At 37.0% G+C, this 20791-nt stretch overlaps 1 protein-coding gene across 3 annotated transcripts in view; it reads right to left on the bottom strand.

Annotated features, from left to right (window-relative positions):
* BBS9 (Bardet-Biedl syndrome 9) overlaps positions 1–20791 on the bottom strand; it is a 291982-nt gene that overhangs the window by 104176 nt on the left and 167015 nt on the right. Inside the window, exons 22-23 of one of the 3 annotated variants that reach the window (XM_048299181.1) lie at positions 15573–15683; positions 5828–5923 (exon numbers count right to left, since the gene is read on the bottom strand). The exons of 1 other annotated variant lie outside the window; for it this stretch is intronic. In XM_048299181.1, the coding sequence (XP_048155138.1) occupies positions 5847–5923; positions 15573–15683 (188 nt within the window). In that variant the 3' untranslated portion in view covers positions 5828–5846. Of the gene's footprint in view, positions 1–5827; positions 5924–15572; positions 15684–20791 lie in introns of those variants that run through there. One more of the 3 variants, XM_048299191.1, reaches the window with a different exon arrangement.

A 20791-nucleotide genomic window follows, 5' to 3' on the forward strand; every position in this document is an offset into this window, starting at 1 on the left:
GGAAAAAAAAATCATTTGTGTTTGAAATAGTGATTTAGGTAGATGATTTTGAGAATTAGAAAATGCCTTACAATACCTAATTTATCTTATAATAATTTTTTAATTCCTATATAAACTTCAATTGTTATCATCTTTTCCACAACTGCATTCCTACTGTTTTACAGATATAAGTCTGGAAACTCTTTCTGGTTTTCTAGACTGAGCCACATGGCTACTTATTATTTCAGTTAGCTACCTTTTGATTATTTATTACAATTGTATTATATATTATTCTTACGTCTCTTCTGTGATTCTGTAAATAACCAACAATCTGATTTTAGGAGGAAACAAAATCACACAAACTCGTGAGCGGTGCTACTGTAACAGTTTGAGCTGATGCCTTTTTTGCCTTATTTGTAGCTGCCTATGTGTAAATTCCTTCTTGTAACATTAGTACTCATTCACACTTCAGGAGAAGAAGTTCAGGAACATAACCTGGCAGAGAATCATTCTTTTGAGCAATAAGAACTGAGAGGCAATGCTCAGCTCTGGAAGAAACCCTGATAGCCGTTGACCTAAACTGCTTAAGAAATTATCCTGAATTTGAAAGAAGAAACAAATGGACAGTAAATACAGACAAGACAAAATTCAGTTTGGGGAAAAGATACTCTCATCATTGAGCAAACTATTGAATTCTTGCATTTATTTCAACTACCTTTCCCTAAATGTAATATAATAAGTTTCACATGCCACCTATGTTTTAAAGAACACATGTTCTTTAAAATTCAGGAACACACAACACACTGAGAAACGGTTACCTAATTCTTCTGAATGAAATCCAGACTACAAAATCACAGAACTACAGAGCAGCCATCATATCTGGACAGAAAATCCAGCAGTCTTGATCACCTTCACAACTACCAGTAATTGCTAGAACCTTCAGCATCTCTACTGAATATTACAAGCTGAGCACTGAAAATAACTGAATATTCTCCGCTACAAAAAATTACTCCAAGATTGGGGAATAAAAAGAAGAAAGTAGGAGTAGAAGGGGCATCACTTCAAAACAAAGCTGATCAACAGAAAAAACAGATCTGAAATACAGATCTTAAGGGTTATCACAGGAGAGGGCAGTGCACTTAATGGGAAAAGAAATCAGCTTTGGCTAAACACTCTGTTTTCCAGTTTGTCTTTGCATTAGAGTACACAATATAGGCCATAGCATATTACATGACTGCAAATATCAAATACTGAGGATCCAGAAAAAAAATGCTGATATACAGGATGTGACACATGACTTTTAGTCAGTGCATAATTGTCAGAACAGTACTTCAGAAAGCAAAAGAAATGCAATTTTTTTGTTTAGTCCCATTTATTGTTACTACACATTATTATACTGTGTTTATCAGACAGCCTCTCTGAAAAGTCCTATTAACAAGGGAAAAGAAAAGAAAGAATGGTATTTAATTTTAGACCATTCCAGATTGATCTCTAGTTTATGCTCAGATATCTGGAATTCATCCAGAATAAAAACTGTATTTTAGAAAAAAATGAACTAACACAGATCTTGAACAGTTTGTTATCCTAAAATTTAGCTGTTAGCTATAAATATTCCAAAATGTTAAAACTGCTGCTCAAGGGTATTTACATGTTGGCTTAGCTTCGTGTTCATGATGAAGTCTTGACCTATTCTCCATTTGACAAAACCAAGGAAATGCTAAGGAGAATAGGAGAAGCAGCTATCCTAATATGACATTTCTTTCAGGCTTGCAACCAATTTTACTCCAAGAAGGACCAAATACAGCTGATATAGAAAGACCAGAGGGCGTTTTCACTTTGCCTACTATACTCCCTTGTGAGTTCAGTGAGACTACATATGCTTGGCAGAACATGTGCTTAAAAACTTTGTTGGATTAGGTCCTGTGTCCACAATTTTAGAGCTGTGAGAAAATTGCCAGGAAAAAGCATAAATGAGTTCTGGCACAATGGACTGTGAACACAAGAATGAAGAGGCTCCCCATCATACACAAACCACCTTCCATGGCATAAAAATAAACTAGCATTTCCAGCACTGGTTCATTAGGTAAGAGAACTCAGAATAACTTTACAATTACACTTACTAAGGCATAGCACACAGCTTAAAATATCCTATTAGCATTCTGGGTTCTTTTCTCAATGCTCCTGTTTAAGGGTCTGATTGTGCTTTAGCTACTGTGGCAGCATAAGCTAACATAAGCTGGGGCAGTTGTGGCTTCCCCATTCCCTTATTCCTTGATTCACTCATGCTCCTGCCATTATGAGGTGAATGATTGAGATAGCTGATCAATTCAAAAGCTAGAAGGCAATCACACGTTATACTTAATTTGACATAGCTATGGCCTGCTGCCATAGGGATGGTCATGCTCTCCTCCCTATGATGCACATACCAACCTCTCCCACAGCAGAACCAGCAGCTTTGCAGCTGTGGATACAGTGAGTTACAGCTCACTGACCCCACAAGACAGTGACCTTTCCTTTTGTTGGTCTAACTATATATAAAGATACAGGTTAGAAAAAAAACAGCTTGAACCACATTTTGACATTTCAGTCCATTCAGCTCCCTAAAGCTGCCTTACCACCTGGTCATCATAAATAGTGCTGGCACCAGTGAATGGAGAAACACGTGGTGGCTGAGAGGATGAGAAGATAAAGCCATGACAACTTCCCCTCTCTAAGGTCATTAGGATACAACCAGTCTAGTTTTGAATTAGCTACCCTGGTACTGTGGCAGCCTAGCTCTGCAAAAGTTATCTTTTCAGGCATGTTTTGCAACAGGCCTGAGGAACAGTTGCAGTGATTGCTTGTTTAATGCTGCTAGCAGTGCAGCCCAGAGGAAAGCATGCACATGTTTTTAATCATGCTTTTCACAATTAAAAGCTTTACTGAATTATGACTACAGGGGAGAGACACCCATGTGATGTGGCACATTTAATGTATTTTCTCTTTTTTTTATTTTCTACTGAGCTATTTTCTTCTATCCCCTGTTCTTACCTTGCTCCTTTTTCATCTTTCTCACCAACAATGACAGCAGTTGCCAAGCTCAAAGTGACAAATTGTTAGTACTCATATACATGAAAAAAATATAACATTTGCTGGAATACACACAACAGAATAAAGCTAGAAAATCTAGAACATTTTCTTGATAAATAGAGCCACAGGAGACTTCTGACTCTGTCTAACCGCATATAATTTTACTATTTCTTACTCCTAACTTTTCTATTTAAGGTTTTCTTGAATGGGATTGAGGTCACATCAAAATCCAAGTTACAGCATTTTGTTAAGGCTACTTTCCAGAAAACAAACTTAGCTTCTAACTTCTAAAGTAGTATTCTCCAGGGTGCTAAGACATAGCTGGGGTATTGCACAGTGCTACACAGCCCAACACTCTGTCCGTGACACTCAAGGTATTAGATCTGAAGACAGTTTGACATCTATGACCCAAAGTACATTTAGAAAAAATAAATCACTGATTCAATCCAATTATGAACATGAAGGCAAGGGCCTTCTATGGGGCAAGGGCCCTAAAGAAATTTTAAAGACAATTAAATGAAGAGTTCAGGTTTTAAGTAGTATCTCGTTTGCTAGATAGGAGCTACACAGCGAGCTGAAAAGCTGTGTAACCTAACTGGCGCCACAAAATTTTTTACTCTGTTTAGAAACTGAGCAAGCTAAGAAACTACACAGTTTCTTTTGTGGTTCACCTTGACGTGTGAGGCAATGTGGGCTATAAAATCACATGATACTAATAAAAGCAAATGTGTCTTCATCAAGTGATATAAAACATTTGTTTTGGGGGTACCATGAAAGGAATCAGACTTAGCTCTAACACCACTCCAAATATCATATCCTGTTCTGATGAACATTTAAGAACATCTATTTTTCCCTTTTAAACAGAACCAAACTTTTAAATCAAAATCTTTCCTAGGAAATACAAACTATTTTTGCATCCACCCTATGTTTCCAAAACTTACTTAGCCTTGTGCACTGACCTACTGATTAGTAACCCTGACTCATGGGTGCAGATATACAGTAACACAGGCTGGGAATACACACCTGCTTCATGCACTGCTTTGTGCAGCAGGAGTACATCTGGTTATATGTTCCAGTAGCCATCACAAAATTCAGCACTTACACTGCTTTTCATTCATTCCTCTTTCAGCCTCATATCCTACTTTTGGAAACATTTCAGTAGGCTTAATACTAAATCTGTGAGGGTGACACCCAACCACAGGGAGACATAATTACTCTAACAGGTGAAATAGCTGAGAGGATACTCTGTGGAGTACACCACCACCAAATAACTCAGAATTAGAATGTGCTTAGCAGAGATGGCTGCTAAATATTTGATGAGGCTGACAAAATAACTATTTACCTCAGAGTAAGTTATAAGCACTGCATTGTTGGAACTGTTGATTTTAAGAGCAAGGGCTACTGCTCTCCTGTTGCTTGTCCCTTTTGTGGCAGTCTTCCTAAGTGTATTGTTTAGTCCCAGGGTACTAAACAATTCCTTAACAAAGTCATCCAGTCACCCTCATCAGTGTGGTGAACTTGAATCGGTTCTGGAAGCCTGACTTTTGAATTCTGATCTGTCCCTTGATCAGTAAACATCAGAAGACCTGCATTAACTACAGTAAAAGTGTCAATAACTACTACATTTAATTCTCCAGTGAAGTTAGAAATATGATAGATTCAAGTACTGGGTACAACATAGTCACCTGTGCTGCATCTCACAGCCACAGGCAAAGAGAACCAGTTCAAGAACCAAGGAGTTCATGACAGTTCATCAGCTATGATGGTTGTGACAGCACACAGGGATGAGGCCCCAAAAGATACTACTTTTAAAAGTAGAATGTGGGCTCCTGTGAATTAGGCATATGTTCACTCTGGAGAACTATGTCATCAATCAAAAACTGTGGAAGAGCTCTTAACACTAAGGCAGACAAACGTAAAATAAGAATTTTAGTGTCCATTTTAAGTAACCAGTTTTAAGAACTACAGCCAGCATAACCAAAATGTGTACTGCTCCAGCACACCAAATGTGTGAGATAAATTTTGATCTACAATAGACTACTGGGATTTGGGGTAAAATCCTCTTCTGAGACATATCAACACCAGCATCACAGTATCACCTACCAGTACAAGTATGGCAATCACATTGCCTCTATAGAAAAGCTGTGAGTCATAGAACCTTGATGGTGCAGCAGCATTTTGACTATTTCATTATAACAACTAAGAGAAAAAAAATTATGATTCCAACCCCAGAAACATTTCAATACATTTCAATACTATTCACAATATTATTTAATTCAGATTATATGTTCTGGCAACATATATCAGCCATATTACCAACAACATCCATTCTGTGACAATTCAAAATTCTAGCAAAGCTCCAAAGTGGCTTATAATGGCACTGATAATTTCCACAAAATGACATGGAAAATCTATTTGCGGTTCCAGTAATACGCTCCAACAAAGAGCATGTGGGAATGTGCTCCCTCTTTTGAGGCGTGTCAGCAGTTCTTTAAATGAGAGTCACTGTTTCCATTCAAATCCCATATTTTTCAGGGGGTTGCAGAGTCAGCCCTCAGGGAGAGAGAACTGATCCTAGCGCTTTCAGGTGCTTTCATGCAATCCTGTATCTCAAAAACAGTCCTTTTTTCTTTTTTCTAAGGAACGTTTAAGCCATTAGCTCATAATATGGATGGCTGCCTTCTGGAACGGTGAGGGGAGAAAGGGGCGCAAGACACTAAAATTACTTCTAAAAGAAGATATTTTGGAAAATAACCTCTAACACCTCCACAATGTCATTTTTTTCCAGCAAACAGTTCCTAAAGATCTAGAGCTAATCTCCATTTGGTGGCCAATGTTGACAAGCTATAAAGTGAGTCTTGGCATTTTGTGTAACCTGGAAAAAAAGACATGGAAAACCATTTTAAAGGCTCATCCTGGACTTAACAAATAACTAATACTCATCTGATATATCAAACAATTACAAAAATATTAACTTTGGGGTTCTAAAAAAGGTAATAAAATGGTTTTAGGACAGAAGTAACCCTTACTAAGTATAATCTGACTGTTATATAAAACATAAGCCATACAATTCCAACTCCAAGTTTCTGCATCAGAAAAACTCCTCCTTGCAGTGCTTAATGAGTTTTTGGGATTTCCTGAAACTTGCAGTACTGGTTTTCAGCAGTAGAGGAGATCTTAAAGTGGAGTGCTCAGCTCTGTTTTGTGCTATTGAATGCCTCCCATTTAATTACCTCTTTTATACAAAGTTGGATGGTAGAAGCTGAAAGTATCCGTCTGCCAACTGTGTTGTCCAGGCTATGAAAACCTGAGCAGGACTCAATATGCCTGGCAGCATCTTGTAGTGGTTTGGTCCAAAATACTCATTACTGTTTACCTTCTGTGAGATAAGAATTAGGAGAAATGCAAAACAGGCACCAAACTTGAAAGAATATAAAGAAGTTTATTAACAGACCTAAAAGAAGAAAAAAAAAAATCATACCACACCTTCAGAACACTTCTCCTCCCCCCACCTTTCTCCCTTCTCCCACTGACAATGTAAAAAGACAACCCTTGAGATGTTCAGTCTGTTTACCACTTCCATAATAACCTTGTTCAGTCCATTTAGGAAGAGGAGTCTCTCTTGTCCATGCTATGAAAGCATTATCACAATGAGACAGCCACCCGGGTTCTCTGCTCACATGTGAGTCCCTCCCCCTGACTTGCAGCTTTTCCCACAACTGCTTTCAAGGGTCCACTCCTGAACTTCTGGGGTAAAATTTTAAGGTTGAGCCATTCAGAAATAAAAGTTCCCTTCACCCATCTCTGGGAGCATTTCATCTCTAGGAACTGAGGCCCTTCTCCTTCCCTTTGGGAGCAAAGGGTCTTCCTCATCTTCATCTTTAGGACTATCTCTGGGAGCATCTCCAGGAACTGAGGTTTTCTCCTTTTCCATGTGGAGCCAAAGTCCTCATCGCTTCCATCTCTCCCTGTCCAAACTTCTCATGAAATTACAGCTGTGTCAGCATCTGCCTATCTCAGCACAGGTGCTTTTGCTCACAAGTACAAGTTGAACGCTCCACCCCCCCATGCCTTCATGAAATTACAATGGGTACTCTGATATATCATAGCTTTACAACAGAATTTCAGCTTTAATCATCTCCTCTTTCTTCTCCCTCAGGTTTTCAGCTCTTCACAGCACTAAAAGGGTTAATCTCACCTCGGCCTTGCAGCTGGAATGTTGCTTATCAATGTTGGTCACATGATCCTTTGCTGACATCGGTGCAGCTTCAGTTGAATCTTGGCCGAACTGGAGAGGGGGGAGAGCTGAGCCGCTCCGGCCGCCCACAGCAGGGCTGTGGGGGGGTTCCGCGGGTGGAACAGGGCCCATTGGCTCCAGGATGGCCGTGGCCCGACCTGGCCTGGCCCGAGCAGGGTCTGGACCAGGCCCACTGGCCCCTGCATGGGGCCCGCAGCCACCTGTCCCAGCACAGAAACAAGACAGAGAGACTCTGCCTCGGAGTTTCCTATTCTTAAGTGTGGATCACAGAGGTGGTCACAACTTTAAGTGGCTTAAAAATTGTCCATATTCAAACTGGCCAGCTGATAGCTTCTGTCAAGTCACAGAGGAAGCTGTAAGCACCCCTTTGCAAGAACATCACTTTCCGGGACTATGCTTGCTAACCCATGACACATCTAAAATCTTCTTGGTTTGTAATGTTGAGCGGGCATTCAAATAATGCATTGATGAGTTTCTCTGTCCTTTTATTCTTTCTCTCTTTTTTTTTTTTTAATAATGACATCTCATTAGAAACCAGAATAGCATGAAATGTTTACAGTTCTCAAAGATTGACATGAACATATAGGAACCATTAATATCTAACACAAATAAACATTAAGAATCAACAGGAGAATGTAAACTTTATAGATAGTATTCTATAATGTCAATAAAGTAGCACAGATATCTGCGTACTATCTCACAAACCAACAAGATCTGACAAAAGAAGTGAAGCCAGGAATAACGCACTAATCCAAAGGATGTATAAAATTCAAAGCTATCCATGTTCTGAGCAAAAATTATGATTTCCCAGTTAACCAAAAAACTAGGTACAAAGTTTTGTGTAGCAGAACTGGAGAGTCAGAAGTGCATTAGGTGGGAAAACAGATGTCTCGAGAAACAAGCTTTACTGAGTATTCAGTGAAAAGATTTCACCCAAGCTAAAGAAAACAGTACCCAGCAGTTCAAATCCATGAGAAAAAGTACAAAATGCTGGGCATATTTGCAGAGTGCACTTTAGATGGCAATACTTGATGCAATAGAGAAAATAAGTGGTGTGAGGAAACAAAAGCAACACAAGAAGTCTTACATAAGAAAACACTCCTAAGAAAAATGGAGTATTAACCTCCACGACACAGATGAAAAGTAAGCAGCAGCAAATAACAGAAAAGTCAGGCTAGTTTCTTTCCTGCCCATCTTTACTGGCAGAAGACAAGTGCGTGAATGAATCCTAGTGACAGACAATCATCTACTTCTCTCAAGCTCATAGTTATGCAAGGAAACTGCCAAGGAAATATGAAAAACAACATTTAGTCACCAAAAAAAAAAACCTTTCAAACTTCTCTTTTTTTTTTATTCCTTCCACTGAGCTACAGTTATCTATTCATAATTCCTAAAACTGTGTTTAGATTTGATTCTTGGGTTTGTTCCATATTTACCATGCCCTCTCTTCTCAACTTATCTTTTATGTGTTCCTTATTTTCCATTATCCATCAGGATTTCTCATGTTCAGGTCTTGGTAAAAATAAGGAAAGGCTTTTTGAAAGATTCCCGAAAGCTTTGGATATGGCCATGAGTATGTTGTTATGCCTTGTATCATTCTTTATTGCTCCCTAACTGTAACAATAGCAACCTTGTGCTAATAATTTTAAGAGTACCTTTGAACTCTCTCTTCATTAAAAACCAAAACAAACCAAAATACTTTACACAAACAATTCTTTCTACTAAAGCCATCAAATTTGAAGGAAAAGGGTCAGGCTCTCTATAAGATGACTTTTTCTTTTCCTGCCTCTTTTCTGTGATGTCACAGCAAACTCTGAGTCAACCCATGAATCAGAGTGTAAGGTAGCCCTCAGTTCTTTGTTACATTGACAGTCATGAAACAAAGCGGAATTAATCAGAGACTTTTTTTAACCTCTGAATGAAAACATTTTTTAAAACACTGTAACAACTGTTGGTATGGGGCAAACACAGAGACTGATCTCTTTACTCACTGTAGTTGGTAATACACCTTATAATACACTACAATCTGCAAATAATAGAACATATATAAGACTTGCTGTGTTCTCATGTGCTATATTACATTTCAGAGGAGATGTATATACAAGCCCTGCTAAAAGAGAAACTGCACTTCATCTGGTATTGGCTTAATGAAGGAATTCTCACATTAATCTCTTAAGCTGTACTGCTCTTTAAAAAAACAGACTCTGTGGAAAAGAAAACCTCCATAAATCTCTTCAACTCTCTCCAGAAAAATAGGCTTTTTGTAGCCCAGTGATTTTCTTTGCACCTTTTCTTGTGGAAACAATTAGCTTAGCAATTTTAAAGTATTAGGTAGGCCCAGCTGCAGGGTCCTGGTATCTTTCCTATTGCAAAGCAATATCCATACAGAAAGAAGCAAGGTTCCAGTCTCATAATACCACAATACATCAGTGGGAAATACTTAAGTGAGTAACTAATGACGTTAGGTCTTGAAGGAACTTTCACTTACCTGAGGCCATCACAAGTTTCTGCATTTTTGACAGATTTGTTTCTAATTCAGGATTCTTTATTAGTCAATGACAAAATATTGCATTGCAACTCAATTGTCAAAATGCTTGAAACTGTACTCAAACTGTCAGTGGCACATTTACCCCTTCAGATGAGCCCCGTTAATTGGGCCTCCAATGATTTTTAAAAATAAGTCTGCTGTTCTCTACTTTTGCCAAGAGTGTAGTAACCAAACTTCAGACAGAAGTTCAGGTTCAAGACTGTAGCCATGAACAGCTGAAAAGGCTGTGTTGCCAACAGTACTGATTCATTCAGCTGATTGTTTAGAAAGTTCACCATGGGCATGAAATCCCCTTCCAGACAGTATGGACATTTTTTCAAAACTATCTTTAACCTAACTTAAACATTTCCCTTTTATTTAATCTCATGTACAATACAGTTAATATTACAATTTATTTCTGTCCTATTATACTGTCTAACCTGAAAAAGTGAATTGCTTTGCTATGTACATTGCAAATACTTTTGCTGTAATTGGCAAAAACATCAGCGTCCAAACGATTACTAGTGCAGCAAATTATGATAATTACAATAACAGTAGTAAGGCCACCTGCACCTTACTCATGCATGTTGAAAATGTAGGGCAGTTATTAGTCCAAGATATAAACAATAAATGCCTGAGAGAAAATAGAAATCTTTCACAGACCTGCTTTAGAGTTTTTACAGAATATTAGGCACCCTTCAAAACAAATTCAAGGATATGCCTTTGTTCATATGTGTAGGCAAGAGGTAATATTAAGAACAGTACAGCACAAAAATAAAAAGACTCAGTGGAGAGCTGGCAGCAATTTCTATCCAAAAGCTCTTTACTATCTAACCCTTTGTACAAAGCCAAGTGCTTAAGAGTACTCCTTTCTAAAATCAAAAACATGATACACTATCACAAAGTTTCATCTTATACTACATCACTTTTTGATGAGCTACTTAGCAGATGGCAGTTCCACAGAGTTGTGCATTCATAAGAAAAAAATAAGCATATGGCTACATTTAAATGTGTCACCAGGCAACTTAAAGGAAAATAGTTTCAATCTTGTTTATTAGCAAGTTTGTGAAACTAAATATCTTTCTGGATGTTCTTTGCTGGAACCATGGAATAGAATAGTTCCTAAAATTGTCTAGGCTACTAAGAACAGCAATCTTTGATTAGAAGGGTGAAGTTGAAAGATCCTCTTAAATGGCACCTACAACATCTACATGAGCATTGCTATTCAAAGCTGGAGAAAACGTAAATGCAGCTGTACAATGTCTGGGTGCAACTTTGGAGGGTGTTTTGAAAATCTGACTCAGAATGTCTTATTTTATTGGAGTTTATAGCTCAACTTCACAGTCATCTACGTATAGCCACTTGTCTATTTAATCAAAAATAATAAGCCAGATTCAAATTAAAGACAGTAAAAATATATTCCAATCATAAACAGATTATCATAAATTATAATAGATTATCATAAATCATAAATGCTGAGACAGTTTTTGGTCTTAGATGCTTTGACTATTAAACTATGGAAGTTTATTTACTTTACTAAATATAATCATACAGAAGATGAGAACTTCGAAATCTAATCTTTAAGTCATCTAAATATTTGCATGACAGCAACATACAAAGATTTTAACTAAAACAGTGGAAGCACAGTAGCAAATCCAAATGCTAAATCTTTTGTCTCATTAATAGCTTCTCAGAAATATTTGTGTTTAAACATAAATGTAAATATTGAGCCATACTGCTCTCTCAGGAAGAGACAATTACTCTGAATTATCATGGCAAAGTCAGGCAAACATTTCCCTTATATATTATAGATTTTTTTGGTTTGGTTTGGTTTTTGTTTAGATCTATCATTTACATGATAGGTTTACAGGATCTTAGGTGAAAAATTCTGCCAGGAAAATCAAGTCTTACAAGTTGTGAATATTCTAATACCTGCATGACATGACACTTGACAAATCTGACTCCTGGTGTATAAAAATCCTGAACAAGTAAGCAAATTAAAAAGTAATCAGCACAATTGTTTCACACACACACAAAAAAAAGATCAAAACAAAACCAACCAAAATAAACAAGATACGTATTTCAGCCCAATCATTCTTGTTTTCATACTAACTTTTCATCTGCTTTTTCATCAATTTAGTGAAGTTAGTCATGATTTACCAGCATAAAACTCTTTACTCATAAAAAACCAACCAGACCCTTTCTGTGTAAAATATTCACTCGGAATATTGTTGGAAAAAAATATTGGTTGGTCTCAGGAAATTCTCTTTCATAGTAAGTAGCATGTAGCACAGAGCATACAAGAAATTCAGAATACTTACTGTAAGGGCTATATCTCGATAAATGCATATGTTGTTATTACATCCTAAAGCTCACCACCAGCACAGTTTAATTGTTTTTTTAAGGTTGTTTCCCGTATTCCTTACAGATTTCTCTAAAAAGCCCTCAGGTACGACAACTTCCTTATACATCTTTGTGGCAAACCATATTTTCAATTGATTTCACCAGAAATATTTTAGCACAAGTGAGGGCTTGAGAAGTGGAGCTCTGCAAATCTTTGTTGTTACCTTCTAGAACACATGAAAATTTCTCCATAAAATCAAACCACTCAAGCAGACTGCAACTCTAGTTAGAAATTCATAACTTGTAAAGAAGAAAATGGAAGACAGCAGGAAGAGTACACCAAAGAGAAAGGAACTCCACAGTACCTACGTAGAGTCTACAATCACTACATTTGTACTTGTGATTGCAGCAGAGGTCAGCATTGGTATTGTAGCTGTGAGCTCATGGAGAAAGTAAAGACATAACACGTGAACTCAACTTCAAATTACATTCAAACTGTCCACCAGGCTTGTGCAGTCCATGATGCAATATACGCTGCTCTGTCTAACCAAAACAGCAAGAACAAAATTAGCAGGGATTTATCATGCTAACATTATTCCTCCCAATGCAATGCACACAGACTGTGTCTTGAGGTGGCAAGCAGGAAGAATTATTTTCCATTCACTGGACAGCGAATGTTCAAGGGAGTATTTTGTACCCACTCAAAGCAAAAGCCTTCTAAAAGAAACTACTCCTACAAGAGCAGTAATGCCACTAGCTTCCAAACAGCATGAATGAGATCCCATTCTCTATTGTGAAATCACAACATACTTGGATTAGAAAGAAATAAATAAGTGTCTCGGTTTGAGACAGATGATAGGGAATACAGTATCGTACAGACACGCCAGGACAATAAGTGAAACAACCCAGTGAGAACTGTTTCAGCAATTAAAAGACAACATCATAAAACTAGTAATTCCCCTTCCAAAGAGACTCCATGACTGGGCTAAAACATTCATTCTGTCATTGCACAGACTTGTAGCATGACTACTAGATGTCATTTTCTGCTGCCCTAAGTCACTATTCCAAGTAAAGCCAAAAGTCTCACTCACATGCTTAGCAGCTGCCTGGAAAGTCTCAGTATAATACTTTGCATGAGATAATTAGCAAGTCTGTGACAGGATGATGGCCTACAGCACAGTTTCTCACAGAACAGTCTTCCAGGTCTCAGTGCCTCATTTCCCTCAGTTCTTTGCATAGCTCATACAACATATTATCATACAATCACAGAATATCCTGAGTTGGAAGTGACCCACTAGGGTCATCAAACAACCAACTCTCAACTTATAATGAGAATCTATCTTGAACTCCATTAGGAAATGAAGGAAGATATATTAAGAAAAATTATTTTTACTCTACACTGTCGTTTTTTCTCTCTTATTTACTGCACATAGTTAAATTAAATGCAAACTCAAAAAAAAAAAAAAAACACAACAGAAAATATTCTTTGAGAGCTCTTTGTAATCACCATGGTCTTGCTGCAGTCAGTGGTGCCTGAGCAAGAACTCAGTCCAAAAGTATCATGTACAGAAAAACACTGAAAGGCTGTGATTTCATGCCTACTGTTACGTTCAGGTTTAAGTAGCTCCCTTGGCTCTTACGCTTGTAGCAATTAGAATTTCCAGACAGCTCAGTGGCAGATATTCTAGGTGTTCTCTATATTGCAGCACTAACTGGCAGATGGCAGTCAATTCTTACCATGAATGAATTAAACTCACTCGTATAACACATGGCTGTAAACCTAGAGACTTTTTAAAAGCTTTCTAAGTTTTCATTCTGCCTTTTATAGTTACAAAGCAACAACAGCCAGCTATGTGACGTAAGTCTCAATTTTTATCATGGGCTAAGACTTACACTAGGATACGCAGGTCCCCATGCTGTTGTTTCTGGATCTCATGAATACATTTCTACACTTTTCCACTCATGCTAGCCTTTTCAGTAATAAGGTTATTTAAACATAACAGAACACTATCTACTGAAGAACAAATATGTGCTTGATCAGAAGACTGGAGCATCAGACAAAGAGAAATAACCTGCCATATGTTTGTGATTTATTAGTCTAGTTGCCTGAAGTTGGAATTTTATCAGGCTTGTATCCTACATCAGAGAGATGATAGACTTTTCTATTACCAGGAGGGTACTTAATATATCCAGATGGCAAAGGTTAAACTATATTTATGTCAACGTTGACAGGCTCTCTTCTTCTAGTGACCTGAAGTCCATGAGGACCGCAAGTAATTAGCACTCTAGAAAAGTCAGAGCTTTAGGCCTTCAGGGGATTTTTCAGGTTGTTTTTGTAAGCAGGTACTAATTTTTGAGTTTTAAGTTACACTGTGGCATTATTATGCATTGCTGCATTAGATATCTTTCTTTCCTGCCCACTATTAAAAATTTGCTAATGTAAATTCTGCTATCTAAATTAACTATATATTCCAACTCCCTGCCTGTCTGTCCTACAGTTATCTGGGAAAAAAGCAGCTGAATGCTTTTTAAACACACAATTGGCTGAGTTTTGCAGATGTATAAGGATTTTCTATTTTTGAGTATTGTTGGTTGCAACCTCTAAGCTACTTTTCTTAACTTCAACGACCATCCATAATGAACACTTCTGATTCACAAGCAACATTCAAATACACTTTATAATAAATATTACAGGACAAAATCAGACAAGGAGAGAGGGAAAAGAAGTGTGAAGGTACAACTTAGTAAGCAAAATGTGAAATTGCTATATTCAAACCCTGAGAACTTACCAGACACTTTATTAAACTGCAAGGCAGTACTTTACAGTGCTGCTTTTAAAATATGTTAACACTATATCACAGTTCCCGGCAGCATGAAGTCTTTCCAGAAAATGTGTCATCACTGTATGCAGCATATTTTATAGCCAGTATAATTTCATTTTATTATATCCAATAATATTTTTCTGAAATTCTAGGAAGTCTCTCCACAAAAGATAAGTAATGGCCATATTTTAATCAGCTGGCACAAAGTGTAACCACCATACCACAGGAAAAAAAACCACCTTTATTACACTAAAATGCCCTCAGTTTCATTTTGCCTCTGTAGAAGAGATCATGAACAGAACCTGTGAGAATCTCATTCAAGTATTATGTAGCACAAAACCTTTCAACTGTGTAGTTATTTAATTCCAAGACTGATCTTTACAGTCGAGCCATTCTTGACAGAATAAGCTGAATAAGCTCAGAATCCTACACATTGTACTATTGTAGCAAGAAAAGCTAGAAATTATGCCAACAAAGGCTGAAATACATGCCATTTGTTTCATGTGTCCACGAGCATTCTGAAAAGATGAGCTGTACACCTCTAAGTGAAATAACATAATTTTCCTTTTCTTACCAGGCTTGGATTTCTGCTTTGTGATCTGCCTGTTACTGGAAAACATTGCTGTGGAGCCCGGTATAATGGTCCTTTCCTCTAAATCAGACTCTGGGATTGTAGCACAGCCACTTAGTTGAAAATGGAATACACTTAATGTGGTGTTTATGTAACAAAACAAAATTCATTGGTGCATAATTGAGGAAAAGAGGCGATAAATTAGCTGACAGGAACACATAAAACTGAAATAGTATTTACTTTCCCTTCACAGAAACATTTGTTAAAGAAAACTATTACCATGGTTTAGAAGGCTGATTATGCCTTAATGACTTCTCTCTGCTACTTATGTCATTTTGAAAAACGTTTGAATTAACTTAGACCACAGAATATGCAAAACTGGTTCCACATAAAACATGGAAAATAATGTGATTTGTGTTAAAGATCAGATTACTGGGAGCTATTTTTGTAATAAAGGAATTAAGTGTGAAAGAAATAACTTTACAAAATCAACAAACCTTATGAAGATTGTTAGCTTGCCACAGAGAATGACATGATGATTTTTTTTGGATGGGCTATTAAATGCAGTATTTTTATTAGTGTTAAAGATCTGGAAACACAGGGATACTTTCAGTGTCCAATAACGCACCTTACTCAAGTGATTATAGGATGTATGGTATAACATCTTAGTATTTTTCGACATTGCTTTATGAGCCATTCACTAGACAACACAATCACTTACATCTTTTTCTTGAAATGTGTTTAAATGCCTATGTTTAAAATACGAAGAGAAGTATAATCTACTATTTGTAGTAGTAATAGTAGTAGTAGCATCAGCTAAAGATAGCAGTAGTGTCTTGCAGTGGAATAGGTTGATGTAAATTTATTTCAGAACAGCTGTGATCAGGACACTGGAGGATGCGTCACTATTCCACAGCAAAAAGACGGCCTTACAGCAAGTACATTGCCAACAATACAGTACACAGCTGAGCTGCATCTTTTTCTCATAGCCCTCACAGGAACACCACTAGCAAGCAAACAAATCCATGTACTCATCTATTGTGCTCTGAAAGCACATGTTTATAAGCAGCACATCAACTCCCAATGGAGTGCACAGAATTTTTACCTTCATGTCAGTTGTTCTATTTTGAAAAGACATGTTCTGCTCCAGGCCCCATAAAAAGTGCATCAAATTTGCAGCAGCACAGGCTATTCTCCCTTTACAAACTAAATGAGTAAAACAGTTAAAAATAAGGTTGCACTCCTAAGTAGGAGAGTTGCATTTTCCCTGGCAGTTTCAGAAGCACTGGCAAACCATGTCCTGCAGAAATGTACCACCCTGACATTTAGCGAGGATAAAGCATGGCAGCTCTAGTGAACCCTGTGAAAACACTCAGTCCTACCAGATGAAGAACTAATACAGCATCTTTTGCTCCTAAGGAAGAGTAAAGACACAAGCTGCTTTATCCAAATAGACCCTCAGAGAAAGTGTAAGATGTATCACAGGATTTATGTTTGATTTACAGCAAGCAAATTTTGTCACTAAGAAAGGATGGTTATGAGTAAATGTGTCACTGTGCAGACCCACGACCCATGACAGCTTCAAATATTTAGGATACCTGCTATGAAAATAGAAGAGAAAACTGGAAATTAGAAAAATCTCTTCACGTTAAAATACCGTAACAGTAGCGTCATCTGACATGGAATTAAATATAAATATACCAATAGCCTAAATGAAAAAAAATATCTGTAAACCAATACCTCTGTTGCCATTTGAAAATTGTGACTAAAATGTAAATGACAAGATTTGAGGAAATGGAAATCAGTGCTTTAAAAGTCAATTTAGATATCTTTCATTCTTATTGTTCAGATAAAATATACACTCTTAAATGCTAACCTGTAAATACAGGATACAAAATTAAGGTTTCTTGTCCAAAAGAACTATTAAGAATGGCATCATACATTTTAATTTTATAACATTTTGTAACAGCATGAGCAAAAATTCACCAAGTCAATTAGTATCCATTGAATTTCTACATGCAAATAAAAGAACTTTTCTAACATTCATTTTAAAACCTGAAATTCAGTAACTTACATAGCCTTGAGGACTGACGGCCTTTGGTGCCAAAATATTTCATTAGTTATCAATGCTGACAATAACTGATTAAGAGCTGGAAAAGGTCTATTTGCCCTTAGCTGCAACATACTACTAGTTAAAAGGAAGCAGGACATCCTGATTTTTATTCTAATGTAAGAGATTTATTGAGATTTACCTGTCACGATACCATCAGAAGTTATTACAATTAAAAGCAAAATTAACTTCTTCCATAACTTTATTTTACTGAGAATAGTGAGGACTGAAATGTTACCAGTGACGTACTATTTTACAAAAAAAGAAAATTTTGACAGAACGCACAGAGCAATACTATCAGCATCAATATTAAGAGTAGTAATAAAATGTTACTTGTGCAAGGGTGCCAATAACTGTTCCCTATGAACTGTTTTTAAATACTGTTTAATTCATAAAGGCATTCCATGTGCTAAAAGCACTGTTCTCAGCAGGGCAGGATTTCACTAGGATTCTTGAGACAATAATTACTTCAATAAGTGACCAGACAAGAAAGCAATATATGGTTATATTTTTACTCATTTTTGAGACAGTGAGGCTTACAGTAACAAAGTCTTTGTGCCCCCTCCTTTCTACCTTGCTCTTCTAATACTCGTATTACCTTCTAAATGAAGGAACTACTCAAATTTGCTAAACATGTCCCTTAACTTGTTCGGATGCATGGGGGGGGGGGAGCATGACTGCAGCCTCATCTACACATAACCTGCCTCAACACAAGCAGTACCCACTTCTTCCAATGACACTAACAGGAAATTCCATTTTCTTGCTCCAATCAGCACAGATACATATCCTCAAGATAACAATGGATACCCTTGACAACATGCTATGATTTCCCACAGGAAGAAAGGTGCGGAGACCACACTAAGGCTATTGTCACACAGAAAGAAGGGAAACATTCAAAGCAAATTGCAGATTCTCACTAGACTGGAAAGGAAACTGGATAAGGCACAAATACACACTACTGAATACAATATTTAAACCATGGTAGACCAGGATTTTGTGATTCAAAAACATTTTACAATTCAGAAGGACAGCTATCTGGAGAAAAAAAGAAAAAAAAGAAAAGAAAAAGACCTTTTCTGCTACAACTACAAGCTTTTTCATTTCATACTTCAAAAGTTCTACTGATGGTGTATATTCTGACTTCTATGGTGAGAACCTCTTTAAGTTAAAAGAACTCTGAATTTTTCTATATCTCTATATACATTTCAATAAGTATTCACTGAACATCTGTTTTAGCAAGCATTTTCAGTTTTTATGAAATCCTAAAAGAAATCACAGCAACAAAATAATTCGTATTCATTCACAATTAAATGAATGGTATAGATCTGAAAAGTGAGATATTTAAGGAAAAAGGGGGGAAAGAGAAGGAATAGTAGTACATAAATCTACACACTGGAAATGATCCAAGCTGAGAAGTCCTCCAGATGTCAGTCTGTAAACAGTGCTTCATAAAATGAATTTCCCCATTAATTGTTGGCAGGAATAACATCTAGAATATGTTATTACATCTGACCCACTCTTTCCCCCTTTTCTGCATAGCTAGATTCTTGTCTGGCATCACAGATCTTTTATCAGTTGTGATAAATGCAAGAAAGCAAGCTTTTGTCAGCAAAACTGTTTGATAGGGTACAACATGCATAAAATTACACTCAAGTTAATTGTGAACTTTGTTCACCAAAGGAAATGAGACTTCTTTTGCTTATTTTCACTACATCTGTTTTTGTAACACTTTTGGTTCTTCAGTTGGAAAAAGATACCCACACCCAAAGGAAACATAAACACATAACACATATTGAACAAAAATTAAGTACTGACAGTTTTCCTACGGGTTCCTATCACCATGCTTTTACACATTTTAGTACGCCTTTAAAAGTTGAAAAACAGGAAAACAAAAGTGGTATACATCAGAAAAAATGAAAAGGCACTTTGAGGTAAAGGGTATTTGAGTTTCCTTTTTCTCTTCCACTCAATCACAACCGAAACTATGCATAAAGTTTCCATTTTCCTCTGAAATTAACTCTTACAAGAGTCCACAGAAAGAAGAAAAAAAGCTTCCTGAGCAGTCTTTGGCAGCAAGATAGTCAAAATGTGAGCAGGAAGCTCTGTAAACAGCAGGTTTTGCATCCATCTGTAAACCATTATAAAACGGAGATAATCTAAACAGTAAAATTATTTCGTAGAGATTCCAAAAAGCTGTACCCAAAACCATGTTCACTTGGGTTTTCTGTTCTGTCGACAATTTTAGGAAAGTGTACACCGAAAACGCAGTCTAATGCTTTAGAGGTTATTCTCTCTAAAAGAGTTAATCAATTACCTGTACTGATTCTGCTAGCTATATTTATTCAAGTCCTGTAAATTTTATTAGGATCTGCCGATCAGAAGGTAGCTTGCCTGTTGAAATAAACACTGTGTGCAGGTTGTGAAGATAGGTAATGTTATTGCTGCTTTTAAAATGGAAGATAAAACAACAAAATCTATAGAAGAAAACAATACATATTTGAGTGTATGATGAGATCTAGGGAGCATTAATTCACATACCAGCCCTGGATTAGAGTCTATCATTTGAATAGACATGATAAGAAGGCAAACACATTTCCATTGCAGAGTTTGAGGAGAAAGAGGGAAAATTATGAGGAAGGGAAAAAGTAACGGAGAGAAATAGGGAGAAAGAGAGAGCAGGGGGACCGAGACAGAAAGGAAGATGGTGGGGGGGAGGGGAGGGCGAGGCAGAGAAAAAGGATTTTTTTTTTTTTTCTCCTAAATGGGTGGCTGATAACAAACACTGTTACAATTCACAGCAGCAAACAGTCCAGGTTTAGTTCAAATATTCACTTGCAAAATATAGAGTCATTAAATAATCAGCTATAGATTTCAGAACGTATCACTTAAGTCTAACAGTAGCTACAATCCTGCAGTCACACAATTCCATTGTTGTCTGTCTGCTTTGACACAACCAAATTCAACGAAATGATGGAAAATATTTCTGTATTACATTCCAGTAGAATAATAAATTAGAGGAAAAAATTATACCAACAGAAAATGTAGTCCAAGGTCATAGAAAATCACCAAAACATATTTTCAATGGGAGCACACAGAGACTTACTAGACTGTT

The sequence above is a fragment of the Corvus hawaiiensis genome, chromosome 1 (assembly GCF_020740725.1).
Source record: "Corvus hawaiiensis isolate bCorHaw1 chromosome 1, bCorHaw1.pri.cur, whole genome shotgun sequence".
Taxonomy (NCBI): domain Eukaryota; kingdom Metazoa; phylum Chordata; class Aves; order Passeriformes; family Corvidae; genus Corvus; species Corvus hawaiiensis.